At 44.9% G+C, this 27,876-nt stretch overlaps 1 protein-coding gene across 4 annotated transcripts in view; it reads left to right on the top strand.

Moving 5' to 3' along the window:
* The window catches only part of CYB5R4 (cytochrome b5 reductase 4), a 484,942-nt gene that overhangs the window by 134,680 nt on the left and 322,386 nt on the right, over window positions 1–27,876 (top strand). For all 4 annotated transcript variants that reach the window (XM_075340162.1, XM_075340159.1, XM_075340161.1 and 1 more), the window contains exon 4: window positions 25,652–25,736. In XM_075340162.1, coding sequence (XP_075196277.1) covers window positions 25,652–25,736 — 85 coding nt within the window. The remainder of the gene's footprint in view (window positions 1–25,651; window positions 25,737–27,876) is intronic.

The raw sequence follows: 27,876 nt of genomic DNA, 5'->3' as shown, positions 1-27,876 counted from the left end.
GATTCCACTCCTATAGGCTTCCATTATAAAAACGACGGACGCCGATGGAATACTGCACATTGCGTTTTTTCGACGCTCTGAAAAACGCTATATGCTGCGTTGCTGCCGCCCGTCAGTCAGTCATTCCACGACTGATCCGTCGAGCGGCTGATGCAACGTAAGGCCATCAGTCGCAATCTGTCTTCCATACAAGTTTATGGGGAAAAAACAGAATCCTGTAAAATATTTTTCAGGATACCATATTTCCTCAAGGCGACGGATTGCAACTGATGCAAAACGACAAAAAGTGTGAAAGCAGCCTAAGACGCACTTTTCCTCCCAAAACTTTCTGAATCTGAATGTAGCTTACCGGAATGGTGGAGAGGGGTCGCAATCGACAGGGAGAATGCTGCAGAGGCTGTGGTGGCTGGACTGGTGTGGGGTCTGCGGCAGCTGGTGCTGGGACGGCTGTGCAGTATCAGCAGCTGCTATGCGGGGTCTCCGGCTGCTGCAGCGGCTGTGTGGGGTCTGCCCATGATCTCCGGCGGCTGGTCCTGTGGCTGCTGTGCGGGTCTCCGGCGCTTTCCTCCCGCTGGGGTCGGGCGGTGAGGACTTCAAATAATGCCGCCCAGAGTCGGCGCGTGCACAGATGGAGCTCTCGGCTCAAGCTCTCATCTGCGCATGTGCTGCCTCTGGACCATTGATCTCCCTCTAGCAGACTTCAGGTAAATGGCACCTGGAGGTGGCGCTTGCGCAGATGAGATCTTGGCTTGCCATTGAACCTAGAGCTCAATCTACGCTGATTCCTGGCGCCCTTACCGAAGCCCTTACTGTTCGCAGCCGCCGCAGCCTGAGCCCCAGCACAGCTGCCCCAGCACGACAGCACCAGCCTCCACCGCAGCCCGAGCCCAAGAACAACTGCCCCAGCAAGGCAGCACCAGCCTCCACCACAGCTCAAGCCCCAGTCTCCGCCGAAGCCCCAGTCTCTGCCGGAGCCCTAGCTTCCACTGACGCCCCAGTCTCCGCTGCAGCGCCAGTCTTCGTCGGAGCCCCAGCTTCTGCTGAATCCTCAGCCTCCGCCGCAGCCACCACTGCAGCCCCAGCCTCCGCTGCAGCTCCAGTACAGCCACCTCCACCACCGCTACTGCCTCCTCCGGTAAGACACCAGCGGATTACAAAACAAACCTCCTTTTTTTTTCACCTTTTCTTGCTTTGAATTTGGGGTACATCTTATAATCCGGTGCGTCTTATGAAATGAAAAATACGGTATTACACTTACTACATATTGGGATAGGTATTTGAAGATGGGAATTCCCCTTTAACCCCTTCACACCATAGGCATTTTCCATTTTTGTGCTTTAGTTATTTACTCCCCTTCTTCCAAGAGCCATCCATTTTTCCATCAATATAGCAGTTTGAAGGCTAATATTTTTGTGGGAAGAGTTTTACTTTTAAATTACACCATTCATTTTACCATATAGTGTACTGGAAAATGGGGTAAAAATTGCAAATGCGATGAAATTGTAAAAAAAAATTCAGAAGTTTGTAAGAAAAAAAAAATTGCTTTTGGCACCATTTTCTCAGAGCGGTAATGTTTTTATTTTTTGACATCCGGGACTGTGTAATGGCTTCTTTTTTGAGCCATGAGCTAACGTTTGTACTAATACCATTTTAGGGTAGATACAATGTTTTACTCGCCTCTTATTGTATTTTATTACAATGTTGCTGTGGCTAAAAAAAAAGTTAATTCTGGTGTTTTGAATTTTATTTTCATGATGCTGTTTATGATCAGATTATTTTCTATTTTTATCGGACATTTCTGAATGCAGAGATACCAAATATATGGGGTTTTTTTTTAATTTTGTTTTAGTTGTTTTATTTTCTGTGTGGCTAAAGGGGTGTGATTTTGAATTTGTGTTTTTTTCTTTTTTTTTTAGTTTTTCATATTTTTTAAAACTTTTTTTTCTTACTAGTTTCTTTAAAGGACTTGAAGCTGTGATCATCCGATTGCTGATGCACTGCTCTGTATGGCACAAATCATAATACTTATGAACGCAAGCTTGTCATGACAGACACAGGAGTCATCAGCTGAGCAAGTCTAAGCAATGATAAGCACTAGATAATAAAGCCTTTAGTTTAAATAAACAACAGCACACAGCCTGAGAAGAGAGGCATAGTTGATTTTTGTTTTTTAACCCCAACATCATGCTGTCCTCAGATTACATAGCAAAAACCTTTTGACAAATTCCCTTTAGCTGGAATCACACTTGCGAGTGTAAAATCGGACGGAGTCTCATGCTAGAAAGTGGTATGAGCTCTGTCTGAGTGTTGATCAGTGTCAAATGCAACAGCAATGCGATTCTGTGATTTGTCTCATGGTTGTAGTTCATGTATAATCCGTGTGTGATCTGTATGTGATCCGTTTTTATTCTGAGCAGCTACGTCATCTCCCATTCAGCTCTGCTACAGCACACACAGACAGAGCCGCACGATCAGAATGAAGTCGGATGAACTTCACCCGACTTCATTGTCATCCCGCGGCTCTGTCTGTGTGTCATGGCCTGATTTTCGGTCACCGGTGAAGGTCTCACCAGTAACCGCAAATCCCCTGAGTGACTTAAGTGATCGGCGCTATCAGCGGTGCCGTAACTGAGGTTACCCGCGGCCACAGCTGAAGTCCTCCAGCTGAGATCTGTGACCGCGGGTAACCTGAGTGACGTCATCGCTGATAGCGTGACTCACTTAAGTTGCTGCGGGGAGCTCACAGAGAGCTGTCGTGGTCTGTGACCGCTCTCTGTCAGCTTCTGATATAGCAGAGCTGAAAGCGTCGTGGGACCTCTGGATTACGTCGGACCTGGAGGTGTATTTGGGGACTTGAATAAAGTGGTGAAAGAGGGTGGTTTTTGTTTTGTCATTTATTTCAAATAAAGGATTTTTGGGTGTATGTCTTTATTTTCTTTAACTTACAGGTTAATCATGGAAGGTATCTCGGGGAGATGCCTGCCATGATTAACCTAGGACTTAATGGCAGCTATGGGCTGCTTCCATTAACTCCTTATTACCTCAATTGCCACCGCACCAGGGCAATTCGGGATGAGCCGGGTACAGTCCCGGGACTGTCGCATTTAATGGATGCGGCAATTCCGGGTGGCTGCTGGCTGATATTTTTAGGGTAGGGGGCTTCCCATAACGTGGCGCTCCCCATCCTGACAATACCGGTCTCCAGATGTATGGCTTTACCCTGGCTAGTATAAAAATTGGGGGGGACCGCACGCCGTTTTTTTTAACTTATTTATTTATTTAATTTACTGCACGATATAGACCCGCCCACCGGCAGCTGTGATTGAGTGACAGCTGTCTCACTGCAACCAATCATAGGCGCCGGTGGGCGGGGAAAGCAGTGAATACTAGATAGAATAATGAGCGGCCGGCTTTTTCAAAAGAGGACAAGCCGCCGGAGCTTTCAGACAGCCGTGCAGCACCGCGCTGGTGATCGGGGTTCGGTGAGTATGAGAGGGGGGGGGGGAGGGATAGACCGACAGAGAGACAGACAAAGAGAGAGAGACTGACTGACAGAGATAGAGATTGACCGACGTCGAAAGACCTCAATCATTTCCAGTGTTTTCTGTAACATGGGATAAATGTATTTAGAAAAACGCATGTCACTAGGATGGTGTGTGTGCCGTCCGTGTGACATCCGTTTTTTATCACACACCCATAGAGTTTCATTGGGGAGACATGCGTGAGAAACTCACCAAAACGCAGCATGCTGCGATTTTTTTCTCAGTCCGATTTGGACTGAGAAAAAAATAGCAGATCTGAGCTGCAGCATTGCTTAACATTGGTCCGGGTGCAATGCGAGATTTTCTCGCATTGCACTCGTGCGAGTTAATCGCAAGTGTGATTCCAGCCTTTAACAAATCCTCTGTAGTTTTATCTGGTAGTCCCACTTCCTAATATTTGTTACCTACTTTCTGCTTATCTATACATGGTAGGTTGGCAAAAAGTAGAGGACAAATGGAATATCTGCTAAGTATACAGGATCAGGCCATATGGGGTTTGTTTGCAGTCTGTAATGACACATAGGCTTAAGTGGTGCAGGCTCCAAATAGTAGTAGATATTTCATCAAGACTGTATTTTAATGGTAATTTTTATAATTAAAAAAAAAATAAAAAAAATGGGAGGGGCGTGGCTTGAGCTTGATGGCAGGCAGACGTGCTCTGTAGGAGCTCTTGCAGGCTGAGGTGGCAAATAACATAGCAAAACCCACCTGGCACTCTCTAGCATGCCGGGGAAGAGAGGCACAGCACCACAGACCGGACCACCGGCCCTGAGAAGCAGCAGCGCAGCAGTGGATCGTCTGTTCAAAGGGGGGAAGCTCTCTCTGGTCTCCAGGCCTGCTCCAGTAATGGCACCTACATCCATGAGGCAGGTGTCTGCAGCAACAGCAGCCGTCAGTGGTGGCAGCGGGACAGAAGTGGCGGTGGCGATGCATAGCGTGCAGGTACAGGGCGGTACCGTCAGAGATCAGCTGGGACCGAGATCTCCGCTTTCGTCACAGAGACCAGTGGTGCAGGGGTATACAGGAGGTGAGGCTGTTGCACAGAATACTCAGAAGGAGCGGGGTGGTGGAGTTCAGGCCCCACAGAAGAGCTTGATGAGCCAGGCTGGTGAAGAGAGCAGGAGTCTGGGCACTGATGGAGATATTCATGGGGGTAATGAAAGCAGGGCCTCCCAGGCATGTCAGGAGTTGTCATGCTCCCAAAGCAGTCAATCCCCACACAGTCAGGGGAACCAAAATGGAGGTCAGATCACACAAGGAGTTAACCCAGGAAGCTCCACTGTGGATACAGAGCACATCCTGCAGCTGCTGGCTGCTCTCCCCACCAAACATGACCTGGACAATCTAGTTACTAAAATCGAGGCGGCACATGAGAGGGCTCTGTCCATTGTGAAAGGGGACATTGATGCTCTGGATACACGCACCACTGCAGTGGAGAATGATGTGTTTACACTATTTGAAAGAGTTAACACACTGGAGCAAACTCTATCCAAATCCAGTACACACCTGCAAAATGTTGCCATCTTGTTAGATGATCAAGAAAACAGGGGGAGGCGAAATAATATTCGTTTGAAAGGCATCCCAGAAGAGATAGCAGCAGCTGCCCTCCCTAAGTCTGTAACTTTAATTTTCAACAAAGTGATGGGAGCTGCAGAGGACTCCACTTATGTGATCGACAGAGTCCACAGAGTGTTCCGCCAGGGGCCGTGTGACACAGCACAGCCGAGAGATGTTCTGTGCAGACTGCATTACTACACGGATAAAGAAGCCATACTGAGGAAGGCATGGGTCCATGGAACCGTCTCTTACGAAGGGTCTGAAATCAAGCTTTTTCCTGACATATCAGCCAGAACCCTGTATATAAGGCGTCAGCTCCTCCCTATTCTACAAAAAATTAAAGAGAAAGGAGCATCTTACAGATGGGGACATCCATTTCACCTAATAGTACGCCACAATGGAGACCAATATCTGCTGAAGCGGCTGGAGGAGGTGGAGGGTCTCTTCCAATTTCTTGATACACCGGCAGTAGAGATCTCTAACTGGCTACATATGGACAGACCCGCCGGGTTACCCCAAAGAAGAAGAGAAGGTGGACGCCGCCGTGCAAGACCTCAGAAGAGTTCCAGGGATCCCAAGTCGGCCGGAGAATCTTCCCAGGAGGAGCCAGATTAAATACTTGGGTCTGATTGCGGTTTTCTATCTTGTGGTGGGGGGAGCAGGAGACGTGGGAGGATGGCCCCTTATAGGCCGGACGCGATCATAAATATTGGGTTAATTGCTACTTGAAATTTATTTGTCTCTCTTTTCTTGGGTGGGAGGGAGAGAGGTGGAGAGATTATTATTCCGCCTCTATGCTCTTTTATCCGTTTGTGTTCCTCCCTTTTCTCTCTCTCTTCTCTCTCTCTTCCCTCTCTTTCTCCTCTCTCTTCTTGCTCCTCCTTTTCTCTCTCGTCCCTTTCTCTCTTTCTTCTTTCTCTCTGTGCTCCGTCGTTTCTCTTTCGCCCCTTTTTCTCTCTTCCTCCACTCTTTCTCTTCTTTATCTTTTTCTCCCCTTTCTTCCCCTTTTCTGTCTCTTTCACACCCCCTCTCTTTTGTCTCTCTCTCCCCCTCTCCCTCTCCCCCTCTCTCTCTCTCCCCCTGAGGGGGTCTCACATGGACCCTTCAATTGATAATGTTGATGGATAGTCTGATAAACGTGTTGTTCTTCTAAGAAATGTGCCTCTCACTGCCCTGTCGTGTAACGGGGAGGTGAGACGTGGGTTTTCAGTTCACTATAATATTGTCATTGCCTCGAGCTTGTTTAGCTTTTGCCCTTGGTCTTCCACGCACCCCAAGGGTGGTTCTCCCATCTGGAGAGCACCAGGTCTCTAAGTTCTTCAGAGACTGCATAGTTTTATTGTGTGAAACTTACTGGCCATTCCTTTAGGCCAGCTGTTATTGTTCATATTTTCTGTCTGTTAATACTTATCGCTTTTTTTTTTTTTTCTCTCTGCTCTTTCTTCTCTGCTGCTAGTTCTTTTTTCTACCTGATTCTTGATCCCCCCCCTTCCCACCCGATCCTTACCCCACTTTCCCGTATCCGGTCAGTGTTTTGTAGGGGGTTCAACACTGTTTCTGACCCAACATGCATAAACCAGGGAACTCGGAGGTGAAATGTGGGACATTGCATGTGAAAGGTTTACATAGCCCGGGTAAGAGGTCTATCCTGGCAAATACGTTAAAAAAAACGGGGGTCCAAATTGCTTTCCTGCAAGAAACGCATCTGTGCAAACATAAACCGTTTACATTGACATCACGCTGGTTCCCTGAGGCGTATCATAGCTTCTCGCCGGACCCGAAGTCCCGAGGTACTAGTATTCTTGTCTTGCGCTCCATCCCTTGGGAATTCATGGACTCTCGCAGTGATGACAGGGGACGGCTATTGTTGGTGAAGGGCAGGATCGCTACGCATATTTACACATTAGCTTCTATATACCTCCCCAATGTGGGGCAAATTGATACCCTGGCCGGATTTGTTGAAACTATGGAGGATTTCGTGGAGGGGACACTCATTATGGGGGGGGGATTTCAATATCGCTCTAAACCCAGCTCAGGACACCTCCTTGGGGGCCTCTGCACATCCTACATCAGCCCTCCGCAGGCTGCGGTGCTTATTACATGAGCAGCAGCTCATGGACACATTGAGATTGTTGCACCCGACTGACAGGCACTACTCTTTCTATTCAAATGCACATGGTGTATACTCCAGATTGGACTACTTTTTTGTAAAACATAAAGACCTCGAAAGGATCTCCAAAGCCCAGATAGATAGCATAACATTCTCTGACCATGCACTTTGCACTGTGTCTATGGTGCTACAGTCTCCATTTCCACAGCAGTGGCAATGGAGACTGAACACTTCCCTACTGGAGGACCCTGAAAGCCTTCAGTCAGTACAGAATTCCCTGACTGAATACTTTACGTTGAACGCGGGTGGGGATACATCACCAACGACGGTCTGGGAGGCCCACAAATGTGTTATTCGAGGGGTTCTCATACAGCAAGGGGCAAGAAGAAAGGGAAAGGGAACTAGAGGTCAACAGACTGCTAACACAGCTGAGAGATCTGGAGACACAACATAAGCAGATGCCCTCGGCGGAGGTGGGAGGAGCCTTATTCAAAGTCCGGGACGCGCTACGGAAATTACTTAACAGCAAGGCAAAAGGGGTCCTTAATAGATGCCGTAGACATTTTTATGAATACGGGAACAAGTGTAGCAAGATATTAGCGAGAGCACTCAGACAACAACAGGCGACAACCTTTATATCAAAAATTTCCCCTACACACCCTCAGGGCTCAATATTACATTCTTCGGCAGAAATTGCGGAGACGTGCCAAAAATTTTATGCATCCTTATATAATTTAGAGACACATGACCCCACTTTGTCAAAATCATCTATTAAAAGTAAAATTTCAGAGTACATCAGAGAAGCAAAAATGCTGCGGTTGACAGACTCCGAGATAGCCGCATTGGAAACTCCAATTTCAAATCAAGAGCTGGTGGACGCAATAGGGTCATCAAAATCGGGAAAAGCACCTGGGCCTGATGGACTTCCCCTCGTATACTACAAAAAACTTAAGGAGATTATATCCTCACACCTCCTGTCAGCCTTTAATTCTAGGGCTTCAGAGGGCTCAACTCCCAATGCAGATTCATTGAGAGCACACATCACGGTAATACCTAAGATGGGGAAAGATCCAACACAATGTGCTAGCTATCGCCCGATATCCCTGTTGAATGTGGATACAAAATTATTTGCTAAAATCCTTGCAAGCAGGCTGGCACCTCTGATCTCTCAAATAATCCACCCAGATCAGGCGGGGTTTATGGCGGGTCGTGAGGCACGTGATAACACAGTTAAGGCCATTAATTTGATATATAAAGCTAAAATTGGGGGTCTACCCTCTATCCTGCTGTCAACTGATGCCGAAAAGGCTTTTGATAGAGTGGATTGGAACTTTATGGAAGCCACGCTCGGGTGTCTGGGGTTGGGAAGGGGAATGATGGGTTGGATCATGTCTTTATACTCGGTACCCTCGGCGAGAGTCCGAGTGAATGGGATTCTGTCAGACCCATTTAAAATATCTAATGGCAACCTGTCTCCCTTAATCTTCATCTTGACGCTAGAACCCTTCCTCAGACACGTACGAGCCAACTCAGATATTGCAGGTATTGGGGTGGGCCATGTTGCGCACAAAGTAGCTGCATATGCGGACGATCTCCTGTTTTTCGTGTCAGCCCCCAGGATCTCCCTGCCCAACTTAATGAGGGAATTCCGGAGATACTCCAGTTTATCAAATTTCAAGATAAATTTCACGAAATCTGAGGCCCTTAACATAAATCTCTCATCCAAAGAGGTGGAAGAGTTGAAGGGATCGTTTAATTTCCGATGGGCATCCCAATCTCTAAATTACCTGGGGATATGGCTGACTGGGGATCTCGGTCTGCTCTACTCTCAGAATTTCCCGTCTCTGCTGTCTCCCATTAGGCTGGACTGTGACAGATGGGGGAAATCATTATTCTCTTGGTTTGGCAGAAGCCAGATTTACAAAATGAATATCTTACCTAGAATTCTATATCTACTGCAGGCGCTCCCAATCAAAATACCCTCAGGATTTTTCAAATCTCTGGAGTCCATTCAGTCCTCCTTCATTTGGGCAGGTAAATCGGTACGAATAAAAAGAGCTATTTTGCACAGGACCAAGTGTAGTGGGGGGATTGGGCTGCCAGACATGAGAAGGTATCATTTAGCAGATCATCTAACTAGAATGATTGATTGGTGCAGGAACGGGTCTCAAAAGGCTTGGCTACAAATTGAACAGTCCTTTTCCCCAATTCCCCTCAACAAATTGCCATGGGTGCTCTCGGAGGTCCCTGCAAGCTTGAAAACACATCCAACTATCGGGTCAACTGTGACATACTGTAATACGGGGAAGGTGCAATCAGAAATGTTACCCAGGCAATCGAGCTTGACGCCAATCCTGAGCCATCCTGCCTTTGAGCCAGGCAGAGGGGATCCAGTTTTTCAGTCTTGGGTTCGGGGCGGGGTGGATCGGGTAGAGGACTTTGGAAACCGGGACACCTGGCCGTCGGTAGAGGGATTGGCAGCTAAACAGGATCCCAGCTCACTTGGTCATTGGAGATGCTTGCAACTGGCACACTTTTTTAGTAGCCTTCCAGCCAGATCCCTCTCTCAGCGACCCAAGACACAGTTTGAACAAATATGTATGGGACCAGGCACGATACGGCATTCTCTTTCGGCAGTATATTCGCTCCTATCTTCGCCCCCGGACCAACAAATTCCCCCTTTTGCTTCACAGTGGGAACGGGATCTGGGAATCCAGCTGACTCCAACACAGTGGGAAAGGGTCTTCAGATTGGCGCACACATCCTCCATCAGCTCCAGGTTTCAAGAGGCTAGCTACAAGCTGCTAACCAGATGGTACAGAGTACCTTCGAGGCTACATGCGATGTTCCCAACGGTTGATCCCATGTGCTGGCGGTGTGGCACAGCAGAGGGCAACATTCTACACGTGTTCTGGGAATGTGAGGCGATCCGGCCCTTCTGGAGGGGAGTGTCTGATATCATTTCACGGGTGACGGGTGGAGAGGGGGAATTGGGACCTGCTGCCGCCCTGTTACATCACTGCGGGACTTCTGAAAAAATATACTAAAAATCTTTGAGGAAATTCCTCATCATGGCGGCGAGAGTGTGCATCCCAGAGAGATGCAGGAGCACGGCACCCCCCTCGCTTGTTCAATGGATCAATAAGGTCAATGACCTCATATATATGGGGGATCTAACTTCATCATTACACAACTCATATGAGAAATTTTGGGCCACGTGGAGGGAGTGGATGGACTTCCAGCACTCGGAGGACTATGGTGCTCTGGTGGTCAGTGTTGAGGCGGCTGAGGGAACCACAGAAGGTAATACATAAGCGGATCCCCAGACCCCCCCCCACCCCTTGTTACCCTCACCTGGCCCCTCCACCTCCCAGCCCCCCCCACCCCTTCTTACCCTCACCTGGCCCCTCCACCTACCAGCCCCCCCCTCCTCCTTTTCCCCAGTTTCTCACTCTTTTCTATTCTTTGTTTTATTTCTCTTGCTTTCTTTCTGGTCTTTTCCTCTTTCGCTTCTTACTATTCTTCGTGAGTTACGTATGTTACCTGTTAAATGTGAATTTATTCTTTGAAAAAGCTAGATGAAACCTTGAATGTCTATACACCTGAAAGGGGGCATTTGCGGTAAGATTTTCTGTCACGATGTAAAAATGTAAAGTGTGCCTGATGTCCTATTTTTTGGTGTGTTGAATGTATCTTACAAAGGTCCATTTGATCTTAAGAACTGTTACGTGTACTGTTAAAGGATTACATTTATAAAAAAAAAAAATGGGAAGAATAAAATGTTGGTTGCAAATGCATTTCTACACCTTAACTCTCAACAGGCTGGTTGAATCAAAGGCAATCAGAAAAAGAATCCTTTGAGATAGAAGGAAATAGGTGTATTTAAATCCTTCCTTGAGTATTTGACAAGTAAGATGAAAACGTTGCTTTGAATACAATTACAGATTAGCAGCAGTAGTAGAGATAATAAAATAATATACTGTACTCTAATTTTGTAATGTATTCATGCATATATCTTCAGCATACTTGCAAAATAGTAAAAAAAAATATCCAATCCAGTTAAAGGTAGCAACTAGAGCCACCCCCCTAGTGTTCGAGTTCGGTTCGTTGAACGGCGGGTGTGTTCGTCGAACGTTCGTAAACACCTTCGAACCACATTGAAAACAATGGTAGGCAAACACATACAAACACATAGAAAACACCTTCTAAGGTGTCCAAAAGGTGACAAACAACTCAGAACACACCACAAACACATGGAAAAGTGACAAGTACATATACTCATGCTGAAAGGAAAGAGCTGGACGAGTAAAAGGAGAAGACACAGATATAGGCATGTCATGCCCTTCTAAAAATCATGTAAAACACAGCAAGTGGACTCCAACAAGAGTGTCAATTTTTTCCAAAAATTTGGCCACAGACACCACTTAAGTGGCATCAATTGTCCCACAGTTGCAAACTTAAAATGTTGATTTGCATGAAGCACAATCCAAAATACACAAGCCTTTACTTTCCCCAGGATTACCCAGGGGTAGAAAGTCCTTGCGCATCCATGACTTGTTCATCTTGATGAAGGATCATCTAAAACACAGCAAGGGGACTCCAACAAAAGTCTCCATTTTTTCCTTTTTCCTTTTCCATTTGATCCTTTGCGATGTAAAAAAAAACCCAGGCTAGGCAAGGCTTAGAGCCCATGCGACCTGCAGAGCCACCCCGACTTCTGCTCAGAGGCAGAGTTGTGGCTGAGGATGCAGTTGTTGACATGCTTCCAGTACTCCGTCTTTGGCCAGGAAAGCACAACCTAACCTCGTCGTCAGTAGCATCCTCCTCCACCTCCTCTGCTGATCTCATGGACTGCCTGACTGTGGGTTGACAGTAAGGCCCTGTGCGCACTTGCCGGTTTTTGCTGCGGATTTCCTGTGGTTTTGCTGCATGTTTCGCTAAATGTTATGTTCATAACATCTCTGCAGTGATTCACCAGCAAAACCTATGGGAAAAAAAAATGCTGTGCGCACTCTGCGGATTTTTACTGCAGCATGTTTTGCTGCGGGATTCCCGCAGCAAAAACAATTGCATGTCACTTCTTTTCCGCACCTCGCTGCGGGATTTCACTCTATTGACTGCAATGTAATCGTGAAATCCCACAGGGAATAACGTGTGGTTCATTGCGTTTTCCTGCGTTATTCCCTCCGGTATTTCGTGGTTTACCTGCTCTAATGTTCATCGCTGCCCTGCGGTTTGCAGGGAAATGATGTCATTATGACAGGAAGAGGAAGCGGAGCAGAGAGTAAACACACACATCACAGACACAGACATAGAACACACACACATCACACTCACACAGACATATAGAATACACATAGAAAGCAAACGGACATATAGAAAAAAAACACGTGTGCCCCGCTGGATTTTTACCGTCCAGCCGAGGTAAGCACACAGCGGCGGCCCGGTATTCTCAGGCTGGGGAGGGCGAGGGCCAGGGTTAATGCCCCCCCCCCTCCCACAGCCGAGAATATCAGCCCGCAGCTGCCCCGGGACTGTCGCATCCATTATGCGGCAGTACCGGAGTGTCCCCGGCTTTTCCTGTTGCCGTGATGCGGTGGCACTCAGGGTAATATAAGGAGTTAATGGCGGCGGATCGCCGCCACTAAGTCCTGGCTTGATCATGGCAGCGTCTATGAGACAGCTGACATGATCAACCCGTAAGTAAAGTGAATAAACACACACCGAAAAATCCTTTATTTTAAACAAAACACAAAAAAGCCCCTGGTTCACCCCTTAATTAACCCCCCCGAAACACACAGCCCCGGCGTAATCCACACAGGTCCGGCGTAATCCACGTCCTCCGATGCTTGCATCCAGCCGCGACTGACACACTGCACTGAATGCAGCCTCGCAACAAGACAGCAGAGGTAACCACAGGACATTTCCCACTGCCGGTAATGTGAACACATTACCGCTCGGGAGAAATGCAGCGTGTGCTCACAGGGACTCTATCTATCCTATCTATTCTTCTATCTGTCTATTTATTTATCTGTCTGCTATCTATCTCAGAAGGAAATTACTTTTTTTTTTCTTTTTTTCAATTCATTGAATGCATTAAAGCACATGTACCAACCCGCATGCGGCAAAACCGCGGCAATACCGCAAACAATACCGCGGTAAAACCGCAGCAAACCGCATGCGGTTTTCGGGTGCGGTTTGCCGCAGTTTTTTACCGCGGGTGCGGTAATCTTTCAGACCCTGTGGAATTTTCTTAAGAAAATTCCGTTTTCCAGTGCGCACAGGGCCTAAGTGGGATCTACAACCTCATCATCACCCTGCGTGTTTGCACTCCCCTTGTCCTCAGATCCAACCTCTTCCTGCCATGACTGAATACTTAAGTTGTCATTCCAATCAGGTATCTGAGTCTCATCGTCATCAGCATGTTCCTCATTGTCTCCACCAAGAGGAGTTACAGTTTGGGAATGAGGGTCTACATTATGCTCAGAATTTTCTTCATCTGGGCCTGAATCTGACTCACAAAGCTTCTGGGCATCAGTGCAGATCATTTCCTTGTCTGGACTCACTACAGCTTTGGATCAGGCCTCTGATTCCCAGGCTATAGTGTGACTGAACAGCTCTGCAGACTCAACCATCTCTGTTATCCCATACTCTGCAGGGCGGCTGGAGACTTGAGAGCTGGTAGAAAGCAAGTGCGATTGGGGTGACAACTCAGAGGACTGGAGTCTTTGGGATGTTGAAGTTGAGGTGGAGGAGAGGCTTTGAGATCCATTCAAGCATCTGCTGTTTTGTGCCTCAACTACCTTTGGTAGCAATGGTCGTTTCCATAACAAAGGGATCATATCAGATTGTCCACGGAAAGTAGTAGACATCTTACTTTGGCTGGAAGATGGTCTTTCTTCAGCAGATGTTACTGTTGCTTTACCACCTCCCCCACGGACACAAACCTTTTTTCCCTTTCCAACACGCCTGTTGCCTTTCCACCAGCATCTGGCCTTTTGCCACTCATTTTGTTTGTGTACAAATTGGACACTGTTTGTTTCAGTTAAAAATTGGATAGTAGAAAAGGAAAGGGGGTGTAGCTTTCTTGACAGCAGTGGTAGGTCACTGACTATCACAGACACTGATACTATGCCCCAAAGAATTGCCTGCACTACCTGCAGTTAAAAATTATCTAGTAGAAATGGAGAGATCGGGTAGCTTTCTTGACAGCAGTGGTAGGTCACTGACTATCACAGACACTGATACTATGCCCCAAAGAATTGCCTGAGCTGATTTAGACAGACGCTGTGAAAAACCCTTGCACAGCACTGGCGCATACCTGCCTAGCAAAAATGGGTATGAACTGCTCTAATCTAGCCCTGAAAAGGGCTGAAATTACAAGTAGTCCCTAATCCCTAAACCGATGTGTAGATTGCACTGTATAAGTGTATACCGCCCACAGCAGCAGCAGTGGGAGCGGTGACTGACACACACCCACAGCACTGAGATAATGGCGGCGATGGGGAAAATGGCCGGGTCTTATAGGGCAAGGACATGTGACATGCACAGCCAATGAAACATGCCCTTGCTTGACTGGCAAAAATCCACTTGGCTGTGTGTGTATCTTTGATTGGCTGACAGCCTGGCGCGCCCCACTGTACGCGCGGTTAGGGAAAAAAAAAATGGCGATCGCCAAATCTTTCAGCACTCAGCAGCACTGATCTACCCCCCCCGTCCCTCCCATACACTATACGCTGAATTTTGATAATATCATTATTAACAGTGACTGATAGTATTACAGTGAAAAGCCAGCTAGTAACTAGCTACACTTTTGGTGATCAAACCGTTATCGAACGGTCGAACGTGAAGCAAATCTTTTGAGTTCGTCGAACGACTCGAACATCGCCCAGAACAACTCGAATTTGAAATTGGTGAACGGTTCGATTCGAACATCGCTCATCTCTAGTAGCAACACACATTAAGTTATTTGTTGAGTATTTGAAAAAGCAGTGGCGTAACTAAAGTTTGATGGGCCTCGGTGCAAAGTTTTGACCTGGTTACACCCCCCCTCCCTCCCAACCGTACATCGACACTCGGGGTACGGGATAATGATGCTAACACTAGGAGTATGGGATAGTGTAGCTGACACTTGGCTCTTTCCCACAGCACCAAGGTTTCCCATGATCTGAAATCCCTCTTTCAATCAGCACCCAGGTTTCCTATGTTCCTTTATCCATCTTGTTCTCAGCACCCACCTTCCCCATGCTCTGCTATATATCTTTCCTTCAGCACTCAGATTTCCCATGATATCAGAGCATGGGAAAGCTGGGTCCTGCAGGAAAGAGCCTCTTTCGCTCAGCACAAACTTTTCCCATCCCATGCTTGTATCTTTGTCACCCCTCGTTTATAGCTCTCTAAATACTATATTGGCCACACATAGCATTCCATATACGATCCGACGAGGGCAGGCACAATGAGTTCAGCATGGCTGTATCATTCCATATAGTATAATGGATCCCACATAACCCTTCATATATAAGAATGCACCCTCATAGTCCTCCATGTATTATAATGCACCTCCCATAGTCCTCCATCTATTATAATTCACCCCATAGTCCTCCATATATTATACTAGCCCTCAATATATTATAATGCAGCCCCCATAGTCCTGCATGTTTTATAATGCATCCCATAGTTCTCCATATATTATACTGCACTCGTAGTCCTACATGTATTATAATTCACCCCATAGTCCTCCATATATTATACTACACCCATAGTCTTCCATGTATTATAATGCACACCCATAGGCCTCCATATATTATTAATCAGCCCCATTGTCCTGCATGTGTTATAATGCAGCCCCATAGTCCTTCATATTGTATTATACAGCCCCCCATACCTTTTAATGCACTCCATAGGCCTCCATGTTTTATACTGCACCCCCAAAGCATGTACAAGGTGTCTTTCATATTGTGTTATGCAGCCCCCATACCGTTTAATTCACCTCCATAGGCCTCTGGCCACCGTGTACTCAATGATTAAAAAAAATAAACAAGTCCTCAAGGGGCAGACACTAAGGCGGGCTTTGCACACTACGACATCGCAGGTGCGATGTCGGTGGGGTCAAATCGAAAGTGACGCACATCCGGCGTCGCAGTCGATATCGTAGTGTGCAAATCTTTTTGATACGAAAAAGCGTCGTTATCGTATCATCGGTGTAGGGTCCGACATTTCCATAATTCCGGTGCAGCGACAGGTACGATGTAGTTCCTCGTTCCTGCGGCAGCACACATCGCTGTTTGTGAAGCCGCAGGAGCGAGGAACATCTCCTACCTGCATCCCGGCTGCAATGCGGAAGGAAGGAGGTGGGCGGGATGTTTACATCCTGCTCATCTCCGCCCCTCCACTGCTATTGGCCGCCTGCCGTGTAACATCGCTGTGACGCCGCACGACCCGCTCCGTTAGGAAGGAGGCGGATCGCCGGCCAGAGCAACATCGCAGGACAGGTGAGTGCATGTGAAGCTGGCGTAGCGATAATGTTCGCTACACCAGCAATCACAAGATATCGCTGCTGCGACGGGGGCGGGGACTATCGCTCTCGACATCGCAGCATCGGCTTGCGATGTCGCAGCGTGCAAAAAAGCCCCTGTGCAAGAATTGACCATACCTCCCCCCTGCCTCTTGGGGTCTTCCATTTGACCATTTTAAGTTTTATTGTGCTCATCATCTTGCACTGGAACAAAATAATAAAATCAGAGTTACTCATTCTCACCTGCTCCAGTCATGTCTCTCTGCTGCTCCGTTTATGTTTACAGGCTGCAGTAATAGTCTTACTTGACCACTTTAGCTAAGTACAGGGCTCCGCAACTGACTCCATCTACCTTGACGTGACTGCTGAGCTCAGTGATTGGCTCTAGCAGTCACATGTTTTAGCCATGACATCATGGCTGCAAACATAGATCTGAGCAGTAGCAAAGAGGAATTGCTGGTCATGAGGAGGATATATATATGTATATATATGCGCTTGTGTATATATGTGCCTGTGTGTGTGTGTATGTGCATGTGGGCATATAGTATATGTATCTGTGCATTCATAGTGCCTGTGTGTGTGTGTATATCTGCACGCATACCATTTATGCACAGAGGTACATATACTATATACACACACACATACTATAAATACACACACATGCCCATTGACACAAGCACACATACTAATATATATATATATATATATATATATATATATATATATATATATATATATATATATATATATATATATATATATATACAGTTAGGTCCAGAAATATTTGGACAGTGACACAAGTTTTGTTATTTTAGCTGTTTACAAAAACATGTTCAGAAATACGATTATATATATAATATGGGCTGAAAGTGCACACTCCCAGCTGCAATATGAGAGTTTTCACATCCAAATCGGAGAAAGGGTTTAGGAATTATAGCTCTGTAATGCATAGCCTCCTCTTTTTCAAGGGACCAAAAGTAATTGGACAAGGGACTCTAAGGGCTGCAATTAACTCTGAAGGCGTCTCCCTCGTTAACCTGTAATCAATGAAGTAGTTAAAAGGTCTGGGGTTGATTACAGGTGTGTGGTTTTGCATTTGGAAGCTGTTGCTGTGACCAGACAACATGCGGTCTAAGGATCTCTCAATTGAGGTGAAGCAGAACATCCTGAGGCTGAAAAAAAAGAAAAAATCCATCAGAGAGATAGTAGACATGCTTGGAGTAGCAAAATCAACAGTCGGGTACATTCTGAGAAAAAAGGAATTGACTGGTGAGCTTGGGAACTCAAAAAGGCCTGGGCGTCCACGGATGACAACAGTGGTGGATGATTGCCGCATACTTTCTTTGGTGAAGAAGAACCCGTTCACAACATCAACTGAAGTCCAGAACACTCTCAGTGAAGTAGGTGTATCTGTCTCTAAGTCAACAGTAAAGAGAAGACTCCATGAAAGTAAATACAAAGGGTTCACATCTAGATGCAAACCATTCATCAATTCCAAAAATAGACAGGCCAGAGTTAAATTTGGTGAAAAACACCTCATGAAGCCAGCTCAGTTCTGGAAAAGTATTCTATGGACAGATGAGACAAAGATCAACCTGTACCAGAATGATGGGAAGAAAAAAGTTTGGAGAAGAAAAGGAACGGCACATGATCCAAGGCACACCACATCCTCTGTAAAACATGGTGGAGGCAACGTGATGGCATGGGCATGCATGGCTTTCAATGGCACTGGGTCACTTGTGTTTTATTGATGACATAACAGCAGACAAGAGTAGCCGGATGAATTCTGAAGTGTACCGGGATATACTTTCAGCCCAGATTCAGCCAAACGCCGCAAAGTTGATCGGACGGCGCTTCATAGTACAGATGGACAATGACCCCAAGCATACAGCCAAAGCTACCCAGGAGTTCATGAGTGCAAAAAAGTGGAACATTCTGCAATGGCCAAGTCAATCACCAGATCTTAACCCAATTGAGTATGCATTTCACTTGCTCAAATCCAGACTTAAGACGGAAAGACCCACAAACAAGCAAGACCTCAAGGCTGCGGCTGTAAAGGCCTGGCAAAGCATTAAGAAGGAGGAAACCAAGCGTTTGGTGATGTCCATGGGTTCCAGACTTAAGGCAGTGATTGCCTCCAAAGGATTCGCAACAAAATATTGAAAATAAAAATATTTTGTTTGGGTTTGGTTTATTTGTCCAATTACTTTTGACCTCCTAAAATGTGGAGTGTTTGTAAAGAAATGTGTACAATTCCTACAATTTCTATCAGATATTTTTGTTCAAACCTTCAAATTAAACATTACAATCTGCACTTGAATTCTGTTGTAGAGGTTTCATATCAAATCCAATGTGGTGGCATGCAGAGCCCAACTCGCGAAAATTGCGTCACTGTCCAAATATTTCTGGACTTAACTGTATATATTAGTATTAGTATGTGTGCTTGTGTCAATGGGCATGTGTGTGTGTTTTTAGTGTGTGTGTGTGTGTATAGTACATGTACCTCTGTGCATAAATGGTATGCGTGCATACACACACACACACACACACACACACACACACACACAGGCACTATGTATGCACAGATACATATACCATATGCCCACATGCACATACACACATACTATATATACACACACAGGCACATATATACACAAGCACATATACTTCCTTAACCAAGAATCAGCAAAAACATTAGTACATGCCCTCATCATCTCCCGCCTTGACTACTGCAACCTCCTGCTCTCTGGCCTCCATTCCAACACTCTTGCACCCCTCCAATCTATCCTGAACTTTTACAACCCGCTTAATCCACCTCTCCCCTTGCTATTCCCCAGCCTCGCCACTCTGCCAATCCCTTCACTGGCTTTCCATTGCTCAAAGACTCAAGTTCAAAACATTAACCATGACCTACAAAGCCATCCACAACCTATTTTCTCTTTACATCTGTGACCTAGTCTCTCGATACCTACCTGCAAGCAACCTAAGATCCTCACAAGATCTCCTTCTCTACTCCTCTCTTATCTCCTCTTCCCACAATTGCATGCAAGATTTCTCCCGAGCCTCCCCCATACTCTGGAACTCTCTATACCAGCATATCAGACGCTCTCCTACCGTGAAAAGCTTCAAGAGGAACCTGAAGACCCACCTCTTCCGACAAGCCTACAACCTACAATAACCCTCAGTCCAGTACACCACAGCGCAACCAGCTCTGTCCTCACCTAATGTACCCTCACCCATTCCCTGTAGACTGTGAGCCCTCGCAGGCAGGGTCCTCTCTCCTCCTGTACCAGTCTGTTTTGTACTGTTAATGATTGTTATACTAGTTTTTATGTATACCCTTTTTCACTTGTAAAGCGCCATGGAATTAATGGCGCTATAATAATAAATAATAATATACACACAGGACATTCACACATACTATTTATGCACAGATTATATATATATATATATATATATATATATATATATATATATATATATATATATATATATATATATATATATATATATATATATATATATATACACACATACTGTATGCACATATGCACATACACACATCATATATACATTCACATACACAGACATATGTACAATTACAGTCATATGAAAAAGTTTGGGCACCCCTATTAATGTTAACCATTTTTCTTTATAACAATTTGGGTTTTTGCAACAGCTATTTCAGTTTCATATATCTAATAACTGATGGACTGAGTAATATTTCTGGATTGAAATGAGGTTTATTGTACTAACAGAACATGTGCAATCCGCAGTTAAACAAAATTTGACCGGTGCAAAAGTATGGGCACCTCAACATAAAAGTGACATTAATATTTTGTAGATCCTTCTTTTGCAAAAATAACAGCCTCTAGTCGCTTCCTGTAGCTTTTAATGAGTTCCTGGATCCTGGATGAATGTATATTTGACCATTCCTGTTTACAAAATAATTCCAGTTCAGTTAAGTTTGATGGTCGCCGAGCATGGACAGCACACTTCAAATCACCCCACAGATTTTCAATGATATTCAGGTCTGGGGACTGGGATGGCCATTCCAGAACATTGTAATTGTTCCTCTGCATGAATGCCTGAGTAGATTTGGAGAGGTGTTTTGGATCATTGTCTTGCTGAAATATCCATCCCCTGCGTAACTTCAACTTCGTCACTGATTCTTACACATTATTGTCAAGAATCTGCTAATACTGAGTTGAATCCATGCGACCCTCAATTTTAACAAGATTCCCGGTGCTGGCATTGGCCACACAGCACCAAAGCATGATGGGACCTCCACCAAATTTTACTGTGGGTAGCAAGTGCATTTCTTGGAATGCCATATTTTTTTGCCTCCATGCATAACGCCTTTTTGTATGACCAAAGAACTCAATCTTTGTTTCATCAGTCCACAGGACCTTCTTCCAATATGTAAACTGTCTTGTCCAAATATGCGTTTGCATACCTCAGGTGACTCTGTTTGTGGCGTGCTTGCAGAAATGGCTTCTTTTGCATCACTCTCCCATACAGCTTCTCCTTGTACAACGTGCGCTGTATTGTTGACCAATGCACATTGACACCATCTGCAGCAAGATGAAGCTGCAGGTCTTTGGAGGTGGTCTGTGGATTGTCCTTGACTGTTCTCACCATTCTTCTTCTCTGCCTTTCTGATATTTTTCTTGACCTGCCACTTCTGGGCTTAACAAGAACTGTACCTGTGTTCTTCCATTTCCTTTCTATGTTCCTCACAGTGGAAACTGACAGTTTAAATCTCTGAGGCAACTTTTTGTATCCTTCCCCTGAACAACTATGTTGAATAATCTTTGTTTTCAGATCATTTGAGAGTTGTTTTGAGGAGCCCATGATGCCACTCTTCATAGGAAATTCAAATAGGAGAACAACTTGCAAGTGGACACCTTAAATACATTTTCTCATGATTGGATACACCTGCCTATGAAGTTCAAAGATCAATGAGGTTACAAAACCAATTTAGTGCTTTAGTAAGTCAGTAAAAAGTAGTTAGGAGTGTTCAAATCAAGAAATTGATAAGGGTGCCCATACTTTTGCATGTCAAATTTTGTTTAAATGCGGATTGCACATTTTCTGTTAGTACAATAAACCTCATTTCAATCCAGAAATATTGCTCAGTCCATCAGTTATTAGATATATGAAACTGAAATAGCTGTTGCAAAAACCCAAATTGTTATAAAGAAAAAAAATTAACATTAATAGGGGTGCCCAAACTTTTTCATATGACTGTATATACAGTACAAACAACATAGGTATGTATGTAAAAACAAACATTTGCAATAAGTATATACTCACCTCTCTGTTTCTTCATAAGTTGCTGATGACCCATGGAGTTTTTCCTGCTCTTCCTCTCCTGGTGTGGATGTGGAGCTGTGAGGCCTCCATCTTCCTGCTGCCCCCAAGCTCTGCCGTCCTCTTCTGCAGAAATCAGCTCCACACAAACAACTTTAGAAAACCGCTCCTCTTTGGCTGCGGCCTACATCCTTTCCTGAGTGGTGAGAGCTGGCATATTCTTTCACGCGCTCTTAGCTGGAGGAGGGGTAGAGTGTCCTGCAGAGCATTGAGCAGAGCTGAGAGCTGCAGGGAAGAATAACATGGGTCTCTTACTGGCTCCGGGGCACATCGGCAGAGACGTCGAGCCTAGGCACAGGGGGGGAATGAGGAAAGATGGAAGGACTGCTCCGATCCATCTTTCATCATTGCTGTTTGCGATGACAGGCGAGGGGGCCCCAGTGCCGCTGCTGACACCGGGCCCCCCTGACTCACGGGCCCCATAGTGGCCACGTGGTCTGCCACTGAACAGCGCAGCTCCTCTCCCACAGAGAGGAGCCGGCTGCTGCTCTGCAAGGCAAGTGCTGGGCCTCTAACCCTGCCGGGCCCGGTGGCAGTCGCGACCTCTTCGACCATGGTCATTACACCCCTGTTGACAAGTGTGATGGAGAAATTGCTATGAATTTTTTTTTTTTTTTACAGATTAATTGTTGTAGTAGAGATATTAAAAATATAGTCCAAACTTCAAATGCTTTCACAGCAAATTACCCAACACACTAGAGAATCCCCAAAATGTTTCTCCCTACTGGATGCTATGTTATAATGAACTTTTTAAGATTGGCTTCAGTGTAGTAAGTTGCAGCTCATCTTGTTTTGCTTTTATTTAAGATTTATAAAAAATGCTAAAAAAGAAACAAATTTATATATAGTTTTAATTGTAAATCCCCATCATTTGTAACCTACAGCTCATGTGGAGACCCAAATGTCTCCATAATTATTGATGTTAATCAAATTCCGAGCATTGTGATGCTATTGACTTAACTTTGTTAGAGATCTGTTAACAGCTATTCCTCCTGGAAGTCACTACACTTATGCACGCTTAACATAAGGCCCAGTCACACACAACGACTTACCAGCGATCCCGACAACGATACGACCTGATAAGGATCGCTGGTAAGTCGCTGGGAGGTTGCTGTTGAAATGTTACACAGTCTGACCTTACGAACGACGCAGTAACGATCAGCGATAAGTACAGTGCTGGACAAAAGTATTGGCACCCCTGCAATTCTGTCAGAGAATACTCTGTTTCTTCCTGAAAATGATTGCAATCACAAATTCTTCGGTATTATTATCTTCATTTATTTTGCTTGCAATGAAAAAACACAAAAGCGAATGAAACAAAAATCAAATCATTGATGATTTCACACAAAACTCCAAAAATGGGCCAGACAAACGTATTAGCACCCTTAGCCTACTACTTGGGTGCACAACCTTTAGCCAAAATAACTGCGAGCAACCGCTTCCAGTAACCATAAATGAGTTTCTTACAATGCTCTGCTGGAATTTTAGCCCATTCTTCTTTGGCAAACTGCTCCAGGTCCCTGAGATTTGAAGGGTGCCTTCTCCAAACTGCCATTTTGAGATCTCTCCACAGGTGTTCTATGGGATTCAGGTCTGGACTCATTGCTGGCCACTTTAGTAGTCTCCAGTGCTTTCTCTCAAACCATTTTCTAGTGCTTTTTGAAGTGTGTTTTGGGTCATTGTTCTGCTGGAAGGCCCATGACCTCTGAGGGAGACCCAGCTTTCTCACACTGAGCCCTACATTATGCTGCAAAATTTGTTGTTAGTCTTCAGACTTCATAATGCCATGCACACGGTCAAGCAGTCCAGTGCCAGAGGCAGCAAAGCAACCCCAAAACATCAGGGAACCTCCGCCATGTTTGACTGTTCTTTTCCTTGAATGCCTCTTTTTTTTTTTTTCCTGTAAACTTTATGTTGATGGCTTTTCCCAAAAAGCTCCACTTTTGTCTCATCTGATCAGAGAACATTCTTCCAAAACGTTTTAGGCTTTCTCAGGTAAGTTTTGGCAAACTCCAGCCTGGCTATTTTATGTCTCAGGGTAAGAAGTGGGGTCTTCCTGGGTATCCTACCATACAGTCCCTTGTCATTCAGACGCCGACGGATAGTACGGGTTGACACTGTTGTACCTGAGGACTGCAGGGCAGCTTGAACTTGTTTGGATGTTAGTCGAGGTTCTTTATCCACCATCCGCACATTGAATGGATGCGACAAGTCTGGGTGTCTGCAGGCTGCTGTTTTTAGGCTGGTGGACCAATAACCATGGGTCTCCCCAGCCTGAGAATACCAACCCCCAGCTGTCAGCTTTATCATGGCTGGGTATCAAAATTGGGGAAGGGGGGGAAATCGCACCCCGTTTTTTAAAATTATTTATTTAAATAATGTTTTTAAAAAAAGAGGGTTCCTCTTATTTTGATGCACAGCCAACATAAGCACATAGCTGGGCGCTGCAGCCTGTAGCCATATGCTTTATCTGTGCTGGGTATCACAATATGGGGAAACCCTATGCCAATTAATTAATTTATTTTTACACCACAATAGACATGCAGACAGCGTGTGTGATTCCAAGCAATCACAAACGCTGTCACATAGGGTGGGGGCGCGGTCTGACTACAACCAATCACAGATGACGAGACTGCCAGTTGGCGGAGGAAGCAGTGGTTATGTATGAGGATAATGGGCAGCCCAGAAGTAGTGTTACAGAGTCTCCTGCACGCGGCTGTAAGTATAACACTCCTACTTTATTCCCTATTTTCTTTCTTTTTCCTTTATTATTTTTTTAAATTATCTGGGTGGCTGAATCCGAACAGTTAAAAGGAGTTCTCTGAGAACTCTGAGTTTGGGGTCGGTGGCGGATACTGGGTATCCGGTACAAACCCCGAACAGTTCGGGTTCGCCCATCACTGCTCACTATCTCTCAGTTTATAGATAGCATGATTTTTCTATTCCTTCAATTGTACAGTGAAGATCAGTGGATGTTACATTTACTTTCTGAGAGAAATAGGAATTTAAAAATTCAGTCTGCTCTACATCATTTTTTATCACTTCACCATTTTCATATAGTAAAAATCCTACATGTTTGACTTTTCTTTTGCTTTTAACATACCCCGAAAATCCATTTTTATTGCTTTTGACCTCGCTTGCAAGCTGTAAATCATTATCAGCTTTAGCTGATCTGATGCGTGCCCTGCAGACTGCATTATATTCTTTAGATATGCCTCCCTCTTTCCATTTGATAAACATTTCTTTCTTACTTTTTAGATTACCGTATATTCTTCTAATATCACTACCACTGCTCAGCTGCAGTAACCAATGATCATGTTCAATTTCTGTAAGAAAATTATAACACATTTTTTCTATTCAGTGGTGTAATTTGTTGAACCCAATTCAAAATCTCCAACAGGGCCACTTCTATTAGTATTTGTATTCATGTATGAGCCAAAAGACCTTTTGAGCCCATTAAGCCAACACAACCTAATTACGCCTTTGTGTCTGTTTTTATTCCATGCTTTTAATGTTTTCACATATATAATTCTGAAAAATTATTTTTATTCTTAGGTTCATCGTTGGGTTAATTATGAGTCAATGCTGAAGGAATGTCTAATCGGGAGGATGGCAGTGAAACATGCTTCATTACTGAAAGGTAAAGCAGATATACACAATCTAAAAGTAACATGATGTAAGTATTATACTTACTATGCCATTAAAAATATGAAAAGCTAATTTATCCTGTGTTTGTCGCTAGTGTAATAACCTTTTATCCCCAAATGTAATTTCACTTAAAGGGAACTTATCATCTGGATTTTATACTCCAAACTAAGGGAATGTTTGTTAAAGAGGTTGTCCCCTACTTTTACATTTCCAATTCTGACCAGTGTCAGGTTATGATGTAATAACTCTGGAACGCTTCATTGGATCCTAGTAATTCTCAAATTGTTTTTCGTGACACATTGTACTTCATGATAGTGGTAAGTAAACGACATTTTTTGTGTTTATTTGTCAAAAATTTTCAAACTTTGAATTTTTATACCCTTAAACCAGAGAGGTATGTCACACAACAAATATATGTCACACAAATAACAATTAGTTAACAAATAACATTTCCCACATGTTTACTTTACATCAGCACAATTTTTGAAACATCATTTTTTTTTTGTTAGGTAGTTAGAAGTAGAGATGAGTGAACCTTAGGCGGGCTTTGCACGTTGCGACATCGCTAGCAATTGTTAGCGATGTCCAGCGCGATAGCACCCACCCCCGTCGCACATGCGATATGTGGTGATTGCGGCAGTAGCGAACATTATCGCAATGGCAGCTTCACACGCACATACCTGCTTGGCGACGTTGCTGTGACTGCCGAACTATCCTTCCTTCAAGGGGGAGGTGCGTTCGGCGTCACAGCGACGTCACTAATCGGCCGGCCAATAGAAGCGGAGGGGCGGAGATGAGCGGGACATAACATCCCGCCCACCTTCTCCCTTCCGCATTACTGTCGGGACGCAGGTAAGGTGATGTTTGTCGCTCCTGCGGGTTTACACTCAGCGATGTGTGGAGCTGCAGGAACGACAAACAACATCGTACCTGCGGTCGACCCAACATTATGAAAATGAACGACGCTAAACAGATCACCGATTTTCGACACTTTTGCGATCGTTTATCGTCGCACCTAGGATTTACACGTTTTGATGTCTCTACCGGCGCTGGACGTGCGTCACTAACGACGTGACCCCGACGATATTTCGGAAGCGATATCGCAACATGTAAAACCCCCCTAAGGCTCAAGATTCGGGTTTGGAAACTGACTTAAAAAAACAAGGATCTGGTTCGAGGTTCAAGCAAGTCTCGAGTTCGAAGTGACGAGTACGAACCACTCAAGGGAACCTTGTTTTTTGGAAGTCTGTTTCCGATCCTGAACCTCGAGCCTAAGGTTTGCTCATCTCTAGTTAGAAGGGTTCTCAAGAGAAAATGCCCCATTCAATTTGTTGTGCAATTTCTCCTGAGTATGCTAATACCCCATATGTGGTGGAACTCTACTGTTTGGGCGCACGGCAGGGCCGAGAAGGGAAGAAGCAGCATTTGAATTGTAGAGCTCAAAATTGTCTGGAATAGATAGTGGGATGCTACATTGCGTTTGGCGAGCACCCAATATCACAAAAAACGTCTATTTTTGAAGTAGTAAATCACAAATATAATATGTGGCAGCAGGGATAGAGTCAATAAAACCTAGCTTTTAATCAACAATGGATACAATAGGAAGGCAAATTGATACTAAATGGGGTGCAAATAAATACAAAATCCTGCAGGGTTCAAAGAAACAATATTCTACCTGACTGCAGGTATAAGACCCAAAACAAAGTACAGTCTTGCTGTAAACAAAGAAAAAAATGCACAGGTGGGTGTAGTGAACCCTAATTAAACACGTACTGAACACAATTAATGCTATATTGCACAATAAATGTCACAAAGTGCAAATGTATGGCTCATGGTCCATTATTATGGAATGATAACATTGATCCACTAGAAACAGACCACTGCCTAGAAGAACACAATGGAACGATCTCACCATATTGTTTCATGTCATCCACCATGTTGTCCATGTATTATGCCATTTATGATGGTGCCAGCTCACGTACCTCTGCATGCTGCCTTATCCCCTGATGAGTCTATGACGAAACACGTCGGGAAATAACATCTGTGAGCAGTCATCATGGAATAGGAGTATAGGGGTACTGTGTGGATTTGCAGTATCCCCCTCTCCACTTTTGGCAAGTTTCCAAGAGATC

This window comes from Anomaloglossus baeobatrachus, chromosome 3 (assembly GCF_048569485.1).
Source record: "Anomaloglossus baeobatrachus isolate aAnoBae1 chromosome 3, aAnoBae1.hap1, whole genome shotgun sequence".
Lineage (NCBI taxonomy): Eukaryota > Metazoa > Chordata > Amphibia > Anura > Aromobatidae > Anomaloglossus > Anomaloglossus baeobatrachus.
This window is presented reverse-complemented; position numbering and strand designations above follow the sequence as displayed.